The sequence below is a fragment of the Oncorhynchus nerka genome, linkage group LG7, assembly GCF_034236695.1.
Source record: "Oncorhynchus nerka isolate Pitt River linkage group LG7, Oner_Uvic_2.0, whole genome shotgun sequence".
Classification (NCBI taxonomy): domain Eukaryota; kingdom Metazoa; phylum Chordata; class Actinopteri; order Salmoniformes; family Salmonidae; genus Oncorhynchus; species Oncorhynchus nerka.
Genome location: NC_088402.1, coordinates 79,883,255 through 79,899,635, shown reverse-complemented (window position 1 = coordinate 79,899,635; position 16,381 = coordinate 79,883,255). Strand labels below are relative to the sequence as shown.

Genomic DNA, 16,381 nt, shown 5'->3' with positions numbered 1-16,381 from the left:
CACAACATAAAGTCTGTAAACTACTGTGAGGACACTTGTCACAACATTAAGTCTGTAAACTACTGTGAGGACACTTGTCACAACATAAAGTCTGTAAACTACTGTGAGGACACTTGTCACAGTATAAAGTCTGTAAACTACTGTGAGGACACTTGTCACAGTATAAAGTCTGTAAACTACTGTGAGGACACTTGTCACAACATAAAGTCTGTAAACTACTGTGAGGACACTTGTCACAGTATAAAGTCTGTAAACTACTGTGAGGACACTTGTCACAGTATAAAGTCTGTAAACTACTGTGAGGACACTTGTCACAACATAAAGTCTGTAAACTACTGTGAGGACACTTGTCACAACATAAAGTCTGTAAACTACTGTGAGGACACTTGTCACAGTATAAAGTCTGTAAACTACTGTGAGGACACTTGTCACAACATAAAGTCTGTAAACTACTGTGAGGACACTTGTCACAGTATAAAGTCTGTAAACTACTGTGAGGACACTTGTCACAGTATAAAGTCTGTAAACTACTGTGAGGACACTTGTCACAGTATAAAGTCTGTAAACTACTGTGAGGACACTTGTCACAGTATAAAGTCTGTAAACTACTGTGAGGACACTTGTCACAACATAAAGTCTGTAAACTACTGTGAGGACACTTGTCACAACATAAAGTCTGTAAACTACTGTGAGGACACTTGTCACAACATAAAGTCTGTAAACTACTGTGAGGACACTTGTCACAGTATAAAGTCTGTAAACTACTGTGAGGACACTTGTCACAACATAAAGTCTGTAAACTACTGTGAGGACACTTGTCACAGTATAAAGTCTGTAAACTACTGTGAGGACACTTGTCACAGTATAAAGTCTGTAAACTACTGTGAGGACACTTGTCACAACATAAAGTCTGTAAACTACTGTGAGGACACTTGTCACAGTAAAAGTCTGTAAACTACTGTGAGGACACTTGTCACAACATAAAGTCTGTAAACTACTGTGAGGACACTTGTCACAACATAAAGTCTGTAAACTACTGTGAGGACACTTGTCACAACATAAAGTCTGTAAACTACTGTGAGGACACTTGTCACAACATAAAGTCTGTAAACTACTGTGAGGACACTTGTCACAACATAAAGTCTGTAAACTACTGTGAGGACACTTGTCACAGTATAAAGTCTGTAAACTACTGTGAGGACACTTGTCACAACATAAAGTCTGTAAACTACTGTGAGGACACTTGTCACAGTATAAAGTCTGTAAACTACTGTGAGGACACTTGTCACAGTATAAAGTCTGTAAACTACTGTGAGGACACTTGTCACAGTATAAAGTCTGTAAACTACTGTGAGGACACTTGTCACAACATAAAGTCTGTAAACTACTGTGAGGACACTTGTCACAGTATAAAGTCTGTAAACTACTGTGAGGACACTTGTCACAGTATAAAGTCTGTAAACTACTGTGAGGACACTTGTCACAACATAAAGTCTGTAAACTACTGTGAGGACACTTGTCACAACATAAAGTCTGTAAACTACTGTGAGGACACTTGTCACAACATAAAGTCTGTAAACTACTGTGAGGACACTTGTCACAACATAAAGTCTGTAAACTACTGTGAGGACACTTGTCACAACATAAAGTCTGTAAACTACTGTGAGGACACTTGTCACAACATAAAGTCTGTAAACTACTGTGAGGACACTTGTCACAGTATAAAGTCTGTAAACTACTGTGAGGACACTTGTCACAACATAAAGTCTGTAAACTACTGTGAGGACACTTGTCACAACATAAAGTCTGTAAACTACTGTGAGGACACTTGTCACAGTATAAAGTCTGTAAACTACTGTGAGGACACTTGTCACAGTATAAAGTCTGTAAACTACTGTGAGGACACTTGTCACAACATAAAGTCTGTAAACTACTGTGAGGACACTTGTCACAACATAAAGTCTGTAAACTACTGTGAGGACACTTGTCACAGTATAAAGTCTGTAAACTACTGTGAGGACACTTGTCACAGTATAAAGTCTGTAAACTACTGTGAGGACACTTGTCACAGTATAAAGTCTGTAAACTACTGTGAGGACACTTGTCACAACATAAAGTCTGTAAACTACTGTGAGGACACTTGTCACAGTATAAAGTCTGTAAACTACTGTGAGGACACTTGTCACAGTATAAAGTCTGTAAACTACTGTGAGGACACTTGTCACAACATAAAGTCTGTAAACTACTGTGAGGACACTTGTCACAGTATAAAGTCTGTAAACTACTGTGAGGACACTTGTCACAACATAAAGTCTGTAAACTACTGTGAGGACACTTGTCACAACATAAAGTCTGTAAACTACTGTGAGGACACTTGTCACAGTATAAAGTCTGTAAACTACTGTGAGGACACTTGTCACAGTATAAAGTCTGTAAACTACTGTGAGGACACTTGTCACAACATAAAGTCTGTAAACTACTGTGAGGACACTTGTCACAACATAAAGTCTGTAAACTACTGTGAGGACACTTGTCACAGTATAAAGTCTGTAAACTACTGTGAGGACACTTGTCACAACATAAAGTCTGTAAACTACTGTGAGGACACTTGTCACAGTATAAAGTATGTAAACTACTGTGAGGACACTTGTCACAACATAAAGTCTGTAAACTACTGTGAGGACACTTGTCACAACATAAAGTATGTAAACTACTGTGAGGACACTTGTCACAGTATAAAGTCTGTAAACTACTGTGAGGACACTTGTCACAGTATAAAGTCTGTAAACTACTGTGAGGACACTTGTCACAACATATAGTCTGTAAACTACTGAGAGGACACGTGTCACAACATAAAGTCTGTAAACTACTGTGAGGACACTTGTCACAACATAAAGTCTGTAAACTACTGTGAGGACACTTGTCACAACATAAAGTCTGTAAACTACTACTGTGAGGACACTTGTCACAGTATAAAATCTGTAAACTACTGTGAGGACACTTGTCACAGTATAAAGTCTGTAAACTACTGTGAGGACACTTGTCACAGTATAAAATCTGTAAACTACTGTGAGGACACTTGTCACAGTATAAAGTCTGTAAACTACTGTGAGGACACTTGTCACAACATAAAGTCTGTAAACTACTGTGAGGACACTTGTCACAGTATAAAGTCTGTAAACTACTGTGAGGACACTTGTCACAACATAAAGTCTGTAAACTACTGTGAAGACACTTGTCACAGTATAAAGTCTGTAAACTACTGTGAGGACACTTGTCACAACATAAAGTCTGTAAACTACTGTGAGGACACTTGTCACAACATAAAGTCTGTAAACTACTGTGAGGACACTTGTCACAACATAAAGTCTGTAAACTACTGTGAGGACACTTGTCACAACATAAAGTCTGTAAACTACTGTGAGGACACTTGTCACAACATAAAGTCTGTAAACTACTGTGAGGACACTTGTCACAGTATAAAGTCTGTAAACTACTGTGAGGACACTTGTCACAACATAAAGTCTGTAAACTACTGTGAGGACACTTGTCACAGTATAAAGTCTGTAAACTACTGTGAGGACACTTGTCACAGTATAAAGTCTGTAAACTACTGTGAGGACACTTGTCACAACATAAAGTCTGTAAACTACTGTGAGGACACTTGTCACAACATAAAGTCTGTAAACTACTGTGAGGACACTTGTCACAACATAAAGTCTGTAAACTACTGTGAGGACACTTGTCACAGTATAAAGTCTGTAAACTACTGTGAGGACACTTGTCACAGTATAAAGTCTGTAAACTACTGTGAGGACACTTGTCACAACATAAAGTCTGTAAACTACTGTGAGGACACTTGTCACAACATAAAGTCTGTAAACTACTACTGTGAGGACACTTGTCACAGTATAAAGTCTGTAAACTACTGTGAGGACACTTGTCACAACATAAAGTCTGTAAACTACTGTGAGGACACTTGTCACAGTATAAAGTCTGTAAACTACTGTGAGGACACTTGTCACAACATAAAGTCTGTAAACTACTGTGAGGACACTTGTCACAGTATAAAGTATGTAAACTACTGTGAGGACACTTGTCACAACATAAAGTTTGTAGACTACTGTGAGGACACTTGTCACAACATAAAGTCTGTAAACTACTACTGTGAGGACACTTGTCAAAGTATAAAATCTGTAAACTACTGTGAGGACACTTGTCACAGTATAAAGTCTGTAAACTACTGTGAGGACACTTGTCACAGTATAAAATCTGTAAACTACTGTGAGGACACTTGTCACAGTATAAAGTCTGTAAACTACTGTGAGGACACTTGTCACAGTATAAAGTCTGTAAACTACTGTGAGGACACTTGTCACAGTATAAAGGTTGTAAACTACTGTGAGGATACTTGTCACAGTATAAAGTCTGTAAACTACTGTGAAGACACTTGTCACAGTATAAAGTATGTAAACTACTGTGAGGACACTTGTCACAACATAAAGTCTGTAAACTACTGTGAAGACACTTGTCACAACATAAAGTCTGTAAACTACTGTGAGGACACTTGTCACAACATAAAGTCTGTAAACTACTGTGAGGACACTTGTCACAACATATAGTCTGTAAACTACTGTGAGGACACTTGTCACAACATAAAGTCTGTAAACTACTGTGAGGACACTTGTCACAGTATAAAGTCTGTAAACTACTGTGAGGACACTTGTCACAGTATAAAGTCTGTAAACTACTGTGAGGACACTTGTCACAGTATAAAGTCTGTAAACTACTGTGAGGACACTTGTCACAGTATAAAGTCTGTAAACTACTGTGAGGACACTTGTCACAGTATAAAGTCTGTAAACTACTGTGAGGACACTTGTCACAACATAAAGTCTGTAAACTACTGTGAGGACACTTGTCACAGTATAAAGTCTGTAAACTACTGTGAGGACACTTGTCACAGTATAAAGTCTGTAAACTACTGTGAGGACACTTGTCACAACATAAAGTCTGTAAACTACTGTGAGGACACTTGTCACAGTATAAAGTCTGTAAACTACTGTGAGGACACTTGTCACAACATAAAGTCTGTAAACTACTGTGAGGACACTTGTCACAACATAAAGTCTGTAAACTACTACTGTGAGGACACTTGTCACAGTATAAAATCTGTAAACTACTGTGAGGACACTTGTCACAGTATAAAGTCTGTAAACTACTGTGAGGACACTTGTCACAGTATAAAATCTGTAAACTACTGTGAGGACACTTGTCACAGTATAAAGTCTGTAAACTACTGTGAGGACACTTGTCACAGTATAAAGTCTGTAAACTACTGTGAGGACACTTGTCACAGTATAAAGGTTGTAAACTACTGTGAGGATACTTGTCACAGTATAAAGTCTGTAAACTACTGTGAAGACACTTGTCACAGTATAAAGTAAAACTACTGTGAGGACACTTGTCACAACATAAAGTCTGTAAACTACTGTGAGGACACTTGTCACAACATAAAGTCTGTAAACTACTGTGAGGACACTTGTCACAACATAAAGTCTGTAAACTACTGTGAGGACACTTGTCACAACATAAAGTCTGTAAACTACTGTGAGGACACTTGTCACAACATAAAGTCTGTAAACTACTGTGAGGACACTTGTCACAGTATAAAGTCTGTAAACTACTGTGAGGACACTTGTCACAGTATAAAGTCTGTAAACTACTGTGAGGACACTTGTCACAGTATAAAGTCTGTAAACTACTGTGAGGACACTTGTCACAGTATAAAGTCTGTAAACTACTGTGAGGACACTTGTCACAGTATAAAGTCTGTAAACTACTGTGAGGACACTTGTCACAACATAAAGTCTGTAAACTACTGTGAGGACACTTGTCACAGTATAAAGTCTGTAAACTACTGTGAGGACACTTGTCACAGTATAAAGTCTGTAAACTACTGTGAGGACACTTGTCACAGTATAAAGTCTGTAAACTACTGTGAGGACACTTGTCACAGTATAAAGTCTGTAAACTACTGTGAGGACACTTGTCACAGTATAAAGTCTGTAAACTACTGTGAGGACACTTGTCACAGTATAAAGTCTGTAAACTACTGTGAGGACACTTGTCACAACATAAAGTCTGTAAACTACTACTGTGAGGACACTTGTCACAGTATAAAGTCTGTAAACTACTGTGAGGACACTTGTCACAACATAAAGTCTGTAAACTACTGTGAGGACACTTGTCACAACATAAAGTCTGTAAACTACTGTGAGGACACTTGTCACAGTATAAAGTCTGTAAACTACTGTTAGGACACTTGTCACAACATAAAGTCTGTAAACTACTGTGAGGACACTTGTCACAACATAAAGTCTGTAAACTACTGTGAGGACACTTGTCACAGTATAAAGTCTGTAAACTACTGTGAGGACACTTGTCACAGTATAAAGTCTGTAAACTACTGTGAGGACACTTGTCACAGTATAAAGTCTGTAAACTACTGTGAGGACACTTGTCACAACATAAAGTCTGTAAACTACTGTGAGGACACTTGTCACAACATAAAGTCTGTAAACTACTGTGAGGACACTTGTCACAGTATAAAGTCTGTAAACTACTGTTAGGACACTTGTCACAACATAAAGTCTGTAAACTACTGTGAGGACACTTGTCACAACATAAAGTCTGTAAACTACTGTGAGGACACTTGTCACAGTATAAAGTCTGTAAACTACTGTGAGGACACTTGTCACAGTATAAAGTCTGTAAACTACTGTGAGGACACTTGTCACAGTATAAAGTCTGTAAACTACTGTGAGGACACTTGTCACAACATAAAGTCTGTAAACTACTGTGAGGACACTTGTCACAACATAAAGTCTGTAAACTACTGTGAGGACACTTGTCACAGTATAAAGTCTGTAAACTACTGTGAGGACACTTGTCACAGTATAAAGTCTGTAAACTACTGTGAGGACACTTGTCACAACATAAAGTCTGTAAACTACTGTGAGGACACTTGTCACAGTATAAAGTATGTAAACTACTGTGAGGACACTTGTCACAACATAAAGTTTGTAGACTACTGTGAGGACACTTGTCACAACATAAAGTCTGTAAACTACTACTGTGAGGACACTTGTCACAGTATAAAATCTGTAAACTACTGTGAGGACACTTGTCACAGTATAAAGTCTGTAAACTACTGTGAGGACACTTGTCACAGTATAAAATCTGTAAACTACTGTGAGGACACTTGTCACAGTATAAAGTCTGTAAACTACTGTGAGGACACTTGTCACAGTATAAAGTCTGTAAACTACTGTGAGGACACTTGTCACAGTATAAAGGTTGTAAACTACTGTGAGGATACTTGTCACAGTATAAAGTCTGTAAACTACTGTGAAGACACTTGTCACAGTATAAAGTATGTAAACTACTGTGAGGACACTTGTCACAACATAAAGTCTGTAAACTACTGTGAAGACACTTGTCACAACATATAGTCTGTAAACTACTGTGAGGACACTTGTCACAACATAAAGTCTGTAAACTACTGTGAGGACACTTGTCACAACATATAGTCTGTAAACTACTGTGAGGACACTTGTCACAACATAAAGTCTGTAAACTACTGTGAGGACACTTGTCACAGTATAAAGTCTGTAAACTACTGTGAGGACACTTGTCACAGTATAAAGTCTGTAAACTACTGTGAGGACACTTGTCAAAGTATAAAGTCTGTAAACTACTGTGAGGACACTTGTCACAGTATAAAGTCTGTAAACTACTGTGAGGACACTTGTCACAGTATAAAGTCTGTAAACTACTGTGAGGACACTTGTCACAGTATAAAGTCTGTAAACTACTGTGAGGACACTTGTCACAACATAAAGTCTGTAAACTACTGTGAGGACACTTGTCACAATAAAGTCTGTAAACTACTGTGAGGACACTTGTCACAGTATAAAGTCTGTAAACTACTGTGAGGACACTTGTCACAACATAAAGTCTGTAAACTACTGTGAGGACACTTGTCACAGTATAAAGTCTGTAAACTACTGTGAGGACACTTGTCACAACATAAAGTCTGTAAACTACTGTGAGGACACTTGTCACAGTATAAAGTATGTAAACTACTGTGAGGACACTTGTCACAGTATAAAGTATGTAAACTACTGTGAGGACACTTGTCACAACATAAAGTATGTAAACTACTGTGAGGACACTTGTCACAGTATAAAGTCTGTAAACTACTGTGAGGACACTTGTCACAGTATAAAGTCTGTAAACTACTGTGAGGACACTTGTCACAGTATAAAGTCTGTAAACTACTGTGAGGACACTTGTCACAGTATAAAGTCTGTAAACTACTGTGAGGACACTTGTCACAACATAAAGTCTGTAAACTACTGTGAGGACACTTGTCACAACATAAAGTCTGTAAACTACTACTGTGAGGACACTTGTCACAGTATAAAGTCTGTAAACTACTGTGAGGACACTTGTCACAACATAAAGTCTGTAAACTACTGTGAGGACACTTGTCACAACATAAAGTCTGTAAACTACTACTGTGAGGACACTTGTCACAGTATAAAGTCTGTAAACTACTGTGAGGACACTTGTCACAACATAAAGTCTGTAAACTACTGTGAGGACACTTGTCACAGTATAAAGTCTGTAAACTACTGTGAGGACACTTGTCACAACATATAGTCTGTAAACTACTGTGAGGACACTTGTCACAACATAAAGTCTGTAAACTACTGTGAGGACACTTGTCACAACATAAAGTCTGTAAACTACTGTGAGGACACTTGTCACAGTATAAAGTCTGTAAACTACTGTGAGGACACTTGTCACAACATAAAGTCTGTAAACTACTGTGAGGACACTTGTCACAACATATAGTCTGTAAACTACTGTGAGGACACTTGTCACAAAATAAAGTCTGTAAACTACTGTGAGGACACTTGTCACAGTATAAAGTCTGTAAACTACTGTGAGGACACTTGTCACAGTATAAAGTCTGTAAACTACTGTGAGGACACTTGTCACAGTATAAAGTCTGTAAACTACTGTGAGGACACTTGTCACAGTATAAAGTCTGTAAACTACTGTGAGGACACTTGTCACAGTATAAAGTCTGTAAACTACTGTGAGGACACTTGTCACAGTGTAAAGTCTGTAAACTACTGTGAGGACACTTGTCACAGTATAAAATCTGTAAACTACTGTGAGGACACTTGTCACAGTATAAAGTCTGTAAACTACTGTGAGGACACTTGTCACAGTATAAAGTCTGTAAACTACTGTGAGGACACTTGTCACAGTATAAAGGTTGTAAACTACTGTGAGGATACTTGTCACAGTATAAAGTCTGTAAACTACTGTGAAGACACTTGTCACAACATAAAGTCTGTAAACTACTACTGTGAGGACACTTGTCACAGTATAAAGTATGTAAACTACTGTGAGGACACTTGTCACAGTATAAAGTCTGTAAACTACTGTGAGGACACTTGTCACAACATAAAGTATGTAAACTACTGTGAGGACACTTGTCACAGTATAAAGTCTGTAAACTACTGTGAGGACACTTGTCACAATATAAAGTCTGTAAACTACTGTGAAGACACTTGTCACAACATAAAGTCTGTAAACTACTGTGAGGACACTTGTCACAGTATAAAGTCTGTAAACTACTGTGAGGACACTTGTCACAGTGTAAAGTCTGTAAACTACTGTGAGGACACTTGTCACAGTATAAAGTCTGTAAACTACTGTGAGGACACTTGTCACAGTGTAAAGTCTGTAAACTACTGCGAGGACACTTGTCACAGTGTAAAGTCTGTAAACTACTGTGAGGACACTTGTCACAGTATAAAGTCTGTAAACTACTGTGAGGACACTTGTCACAGTGTAAAGTCTGTAAACTACTGTGAGGACACTTGTCACAGTGTAAAGTCTGTAAACTACTGTGAGGACAGTTGTCACAGTGTAAAGTCTGTAAACTACTGTGAGGACAGTTGTCACAGTGTAAAGTCTGTAAACTACTGTGAGGACACTTGTCACAGTGTAAAGTCTGTAAACTACTGTGAGGACACTTGTCACAGTATAAAGTCTGTAAACTACTGTGAGGACACTTGTCAGTCTGTATTCACCCCTGACTGCTGTAATGTAATGTATGGTTGGTTATTCAGTCTGGTCTGGTCTTTGTACCATTGTCTCTCTCATCCTCATTATTCAAGCTCCTACTTCTTAAAGGAATTGATTCAGAGCCGGACAAAGACTTATTTCAATTCAAACAGGGAAAGAAAGCGAGAGTGAGAGTGAGCGAGAGAAAGAGAGAGAGAAGGTGAAAGAGAGAGAGAGAAAGAGAGATAGACAGAGACAGAGAGAGTGAGAGTGAGCAAGAGAAAGAGAGAGAGAAGGTGAAAGAGAGAGAGAGAAAGAGAGAGAGACAGAGACAGAGAGAGAAGGTGAAAGAGAGAGAGAAAGAGAGAGAGAGAGAGAGAGAGAGAGAGAGAGAGAGAGAGAGAGAAGAGAGAGAGAGAGAGAGAGAGAGAAAGAGAGAGAGAGAAAGAGAGAGAGAGAAAGAGAGAGAGAGAGAAAGATCAAAAGAAGAGGGAAAGAGGGAAACAATCTGATCATCTCCTTTCTATAACACAATGTAACTTATTGAGTCCTTTCTCTGCTTTAAATATCAGTCACGAGCCTACAGTACCATCGAACAGGCTAATTCAATTTACTGAAAGATCAATTCAAAGTTAGAGCTTTTCCTTACAACCTTGGCAGAGTATGAATGTTGTCTATACCAACACACTGTTGAAAGCTCTCACACTTTTATTAAGTGCGGATATCTATCTTTATTTCATTACTTTATACCCAAACCTGTAAATGACTGGATTTATGTATACTATAGTCTCTGAACAGAGTATAAATGTTGACCAGGCACACTGTCACAAATAGAGGAAGAGTTTGAAGAGAGAGCAGTACCCTGGAAATGGACACAGCAGTTGACATCTGTGCCCTCCTGGTAGCCTGCCGGCGCCAGGGCCCAGACAAAGGTGTGGTAGTCCTTCACTGACGACCATCCCACCTGAGGGAGTCAGCGGAGAGAGAAGAGAGAGAGAGATCAACATTGAGAGACAGAGAGACGACAAGGGGACAGGGGGATAGCAGGGAGGTACACACGTAAACACACAACAATTCTGGTTGTTAATACATCAAGAATTGTTTTGCATTCCACTTTATTTACACTCAACAGAGTCTGCCACTCCTCACACTCGGTTTTTAGTTATCAGGTTAACTTGATCAGGTTAACTTTACCTTGAAGAGTCCGACCCAGTCATGGCTGGCCCAGGTATGTTGTGAGCTGACACTGTAGTGGCACTCCACGCGGCTCTGAGGGAAGTAGCTACTACCCACGTTCCTAAACTCCACCCTCCAAGCCTTCTCCATGGCAACACAGTAACACAGGTAGACTGGCGAACACATGTGGGGATACATGGTAGAGGGAGGAAAAATACAGTCAGGCATCCCTTTTATTTCACAATACGTATAACCACAAATAAATGAGTCAAACACTTTTAAATACTTGACCTGCACTTGATTGAAATGTTTGATAAGACAGAACCAATAGAGTAGTCACAAAAGTGAAATCTTTAAGCTAAATTAAGCACACCTCAAATCATTTATAATATTTGACATACAGTATATATTTGTCTGGAACTCAAGGACCTGTTCAGTGGAGCACATTGAGAAGTAGGTAAGAGGTGATTGCTGTGAAACAAATGGCTGAGAGAAAGAGAGGTGTACTCTGGGAGTGTTTGTTCAATGTAAGTGGATCTCTTCAATGAGCATATGGAGGTCATGTAGAGGCATAGGGGAAAGACACCCCCAACATCCTGACACCCCCAGCCCCCTCACACCCCCAGCACCCTTACCCCCCCAGTCCCATGACACCCCAGCCCTCTGACACCCCAAGTCCCCAACCACCCTAGCCTCCTGATCCCCCAGTACCTGACACCCCCTTCACCCTGACAAACCCAGCACCCTGATCCCCCAGAATCCTGACACCCCTACACCCTGACAGACCCAGCACCCTGACCCCCAGAATCCTGACACCCCTTACACCCTGACAGACCCAGCACCCTGACCCCCCAGAATCCTGACACCCCTTACACCCTGACAGATCCAACACCCTGACCCCCAACTACCTGACACCCCAGAACCTGAAACCCCTACACCCTGACAAACCCAACACCCTGAACCCCCAGCTGTACCCTGACACCCCCATCCCTGACACCCCCAGTCCAGGTCACCCTCAGCCCTGACACCCCCATCCCTGACACCCTCAGCCCTGACACCCTCAGCCCTGACACCCCCAGTCCCTGACACCCTCAGCCCTGATAACCCCAGTACCCTGACACCCTCAGCCCGGACACCCCTAGTCCCTGACACCCTCAGCCCTGACACCCCCATCCCTGACACCCTCATCCCTGACACCCCCAGTCCCTGACACCCTCAGCCCTGACACCCCCAGTCCCTGACACCCTCAGCCCTGACACCCCCAGTCCCTGACACCCTCAGCCCGGACACCCCCAGTCCCTGACACCCTCATCCCTGACACCCCCAGTCCCTGACACCCTCAGCCCTGACACCCTCAGCCCAGACACCCCCAGTCCCTGACACCCTCAGCCCTGACACCCCCAGTCCCCGACACCCTCATCCCTGACACCCCCAGACCCCTGGGCTACTAACACCTTGATGATGAGGCCCATAACTACCATGATTCATTACCTCTACTACATGACAACACACACACAAAGACACTCTGCCAAATGCCAACAACACTGTCACAGACTATTTATTTCAGCCATTGCCCAATGTCTTATTGTTATTGTTCACCACTCTAGTCATGTGTCGACATGCATATAGCCCTCCAGTTGACTTCATGCTTAAAAAGTCATCAGCTACGTGGGACTTCAATTGCACTCTAAGCATGCTGACTGCAAAGCTGAAAGCTCAACCACCCTAATCATTTCACACAGTTAGGCATAATCTAGTATTGAGGCCGAGACACAGTAGCCAACAGGAAAGGTGCTATACAGTTCACTATTGTGCTGGCATAAATCAAATCAAATGTTATTTGTCACATGTGCCGAATACAACAGGTTTAGTAGACCTTACAGTAAAATGCTTACTTACAAGCCCTTAACCAACAATGCAGTTTTAAGAAAAATTAGTGTTAAGAAAGTATTTACTAAAATAAAATGAAGTAAAAAATATAAATACATTTAAGACAAAAAATAGACAATAAAATAAACAGTAACCAGGCTATATACAAGGGTTACCGGTACTGAGTCAATGTGCGGGGGCACAGGTTAGTCAAGGTAATTGAGGTAATATGTACATGTAGGTAGAGGTAAAGGTGACTATCTTTAGGATTACATGACTCAGTCTAAATCCCAGTAATACAATGTAACCTCAAATGAACAAAATAAACAGGGACATTGTAATAGAGAACGGCATGGAGCAGTAGGTCTATTTGTAACTTGTATTTGACTAACATATTCTCCATATTACAGAGATTACAAAAGGTAAATAGTGAGTCTTGAGAATAATGTTTATATACTGTTTAACCCACTTCATATGTATATACTGTATTCTAGCCACGGCCTGTACTATATAACTACACCTGCACACACCTTTTATATTAATATACTGTATATAATGTCTATACACACCATCATATACATATTTATTTATATTCCTGACTCTGACATTTCTCGTTCTAATATTTCTATATTTCTTAAATAATTTATTTTTATTTTTGGATTTGTGTGTATTGTTTTGTATTGTTAGGTATTGCTGCACTGTTGGAGCTAAGCATTTCGCTACACCTGCAATATCTGCAAAATATGTGTACAAAACGAATGACATCTGATTTGAATGTGTATTAGGTAATACCACGTGTATAGGACATGTATAACCCATTAAGAAGCGCAACAAAAACAACATGTATTATTCCACCTGACAAGAGCATTTGCGTTATGTTTATTTTTTTAGAAATTAACAAAAGTCCACAAATAATACAATATGTGATTCAAAAAATCACAATACAAAATACAATACAAAAAATACCTCTAAACTGTGTGAGTGTGCAAATAACACCGCAGGAGATGAGTGTTCGAGACAAGGCCCAGTAGCCTAGCAGCAGTAGCCTCCAGTGTACGCATTAGACCAGTGGTTCCCAAATAGGGGCACTAGGATCCCTGGGGGTACTTGGCCTAACCACAGGGGGTACTTGAGAAGACTTGTGAGATCATTGGCCTACTGGTAATAATGCACATGAGGGGGTACTTCAGGGCTACTGCGGGTAAAACCAAATTCAGTTGGTTCTACAGTAAACGAAAAAGGTTGAGAGCCATTGCACTAGACTAGTTCGTACATAATAAACTGTCTTTATGCGCAAAAGCAATAATAATCAGGACCATCGGGCCCGTTAACCGATCTCACCGTAATCTGAAATAGAAAAGAAAACTTGTGCACCAACAACAAATACTTGTCCGTTAGCATCACTAAATAAGAAAATAAGTTAGTTTTCATTTGTCTGCAGAGGGAGAACTCTACGCAGATACAGATCGACAGAGTCTCTTCTACTGAGACGTACCTTATTCTGGCCTTTTTGGTATCCAATTGAGCCGTCACTATCACAAAACGGTGTCAGAAAACAACGATTTTAAAGATGCATAACGGCGTCTCTTTGGCTCAACTGTTCCACTAACCTAGAACAGTAACATAAACACATGCATCACAGAGTGGTGGTGTGTTTGCTGTATTGTGGGAACTGCTGTTCTTTATTACTGACTGAAGCACAGATATGAAGCTAGAGATTATAGAATAAAACTACAACCCCCAAACACAGATGAGACGCTTGAAGATTCATAGCGTTCTACTGTAATTTGATGCTTGTAGCGTCCATGGCTGGTGATTCATTATGTTTTATTCGCCGATTGCAATACACGGTCACTCTCATTGGTCATGCCATGGCTGTTACGGCTTTCTTCCGTTGAAGGAGAGTCGGACCAAAATGCAGCGTGCTTAGTTCGATACATCTTTAATAATGATGAAAAAAACACGAACAATACAAAAACAACAAACGGAATGTGAAAACCTATACAGCCAGTTTTTTTTATTTTTATAAAAATAGTTTATTATCTTCAATACCATTCATTCTTTACAACTCATAATTTACATACATACACAAATAATGGTATTTTAAATAAACTAATTAAACTAAAACATAAACCACAAACAAAACCTCAGGGGAGCATCTTCCCTCCCCGTTACCCTACAAAATACCTCTCCCTATCTCCCCATCCCTAATCTATCCTCTTACAAATCTAAATGACACCCAGCCCTAAACCCCCCTTCCACCTCTCCCGAGCAGCATGCTGCCCCCACTTCCTCTCCTCACTCTTCATCCTCCCCTCAAATCTCCTTCCACCCTCCTCACTATCCCTTCCACCCCCAATCTTTCCCTGTCTTCACCATGTTCTGCCTTGCTTCCCACAGCCCCCGTTTAAGAGACTCAGAGCCAGAAAAACCTGTCCCTATCCGTCCCTCTCGCTCTCCCTACACCCCTCTCTAACCTGGCCCACGTCAATACAAAATCCCCCTTTACCAAACCTAACAACACCTGTGCCCTAGCCCATACTACTCCGGCAAAGGCACAGTCCCAAAAGACATGGCGCACAGTCTCCTCCCTGCCACAAGAGGATCTTAGACAGGTGGGGGATTGCACCAAATTATACCGGTACAAGATGGAACGTACCGGCAAACACTTATGAAGGCTCAACCAATTCAGGTCCTTGAGCCTGTTATCCAGACCCCGCGCCTGCACTCCCTCCCAGACCACTTCCGAGATGCCCACTACAGGCGCCGGACTCCCTGCCTTTCTGACCTCCTCGTACAGGTGCCTGTGATCTAAACCTACTTGGGCAACTTCAACCTCAGGGTGCGCACGCAGCCACTTGGCCGCATGACCAAAGTGCCACGGCAGCTGTTCCCGCCCGAGGACCCGTGTTAGACCACACCATTATGCTTCTCGCCTGAAAAAAAACCCGCAGGAGGTAACCGGACGGGTGTATCACTGGCTGAGCAAGCTCCGTTAACAAGAAGGAAACAAAAATTGAGTCCAGCTTGAGGGGAAATGTGGTACCCCTACCTCCCTCCCGATGGGACAGATCATGCGTGCCCTGGCGACCCACTCGCACCTGCCACTCCACATAAACTGAAACACAAGCCTCACTAGAGGCCTCCTCAGACAAGCCGGCAATGGGTAGATGTATGCCAAATACAA

General features: G+C 40.9%; 1 protein-coding gene across 2 annotated transcripts in view; it reads right to left on the bottom strand.

Moving 5' to 3' along the window:
• Nucleotides 1–14,820, bottom strand: part of LOC115121342 (calcium-binding and coiled-coil domain-containing protein 1-like) — a 72,304-nt gene extending 57,484 nt beyond the window's left edge. For both annotated transcript variants that reach the window (XM_065020850.1, XM_065020851.1), the window contains exons 1-3: nucleotides 14,690–14,820; nucleotides 11,344–11,498; nucleotides 11,011–11,113 (exon numbers count right to left, since the gene is read on the bottom strand). In XM_065020850.1, the coding sequence (XP_064876922.1) occupies nucleotides 11,011–11,113; nucleotides 11,344–11,475 (235 nt within the window). In that variant the 5' untranslated portion in view covers nucleotides 11,476–11,498; nucleotides 14,690–14,820. The remainder of the gene's footprint in view (nucleotides 1–11,010; nucleotides 11,114–11,343; nucleotides 11,499–14,689) is intronic.
• Between the last annotated feature and the right edge of the window lie 1,561 nt (nucleotides 14,821–16,381).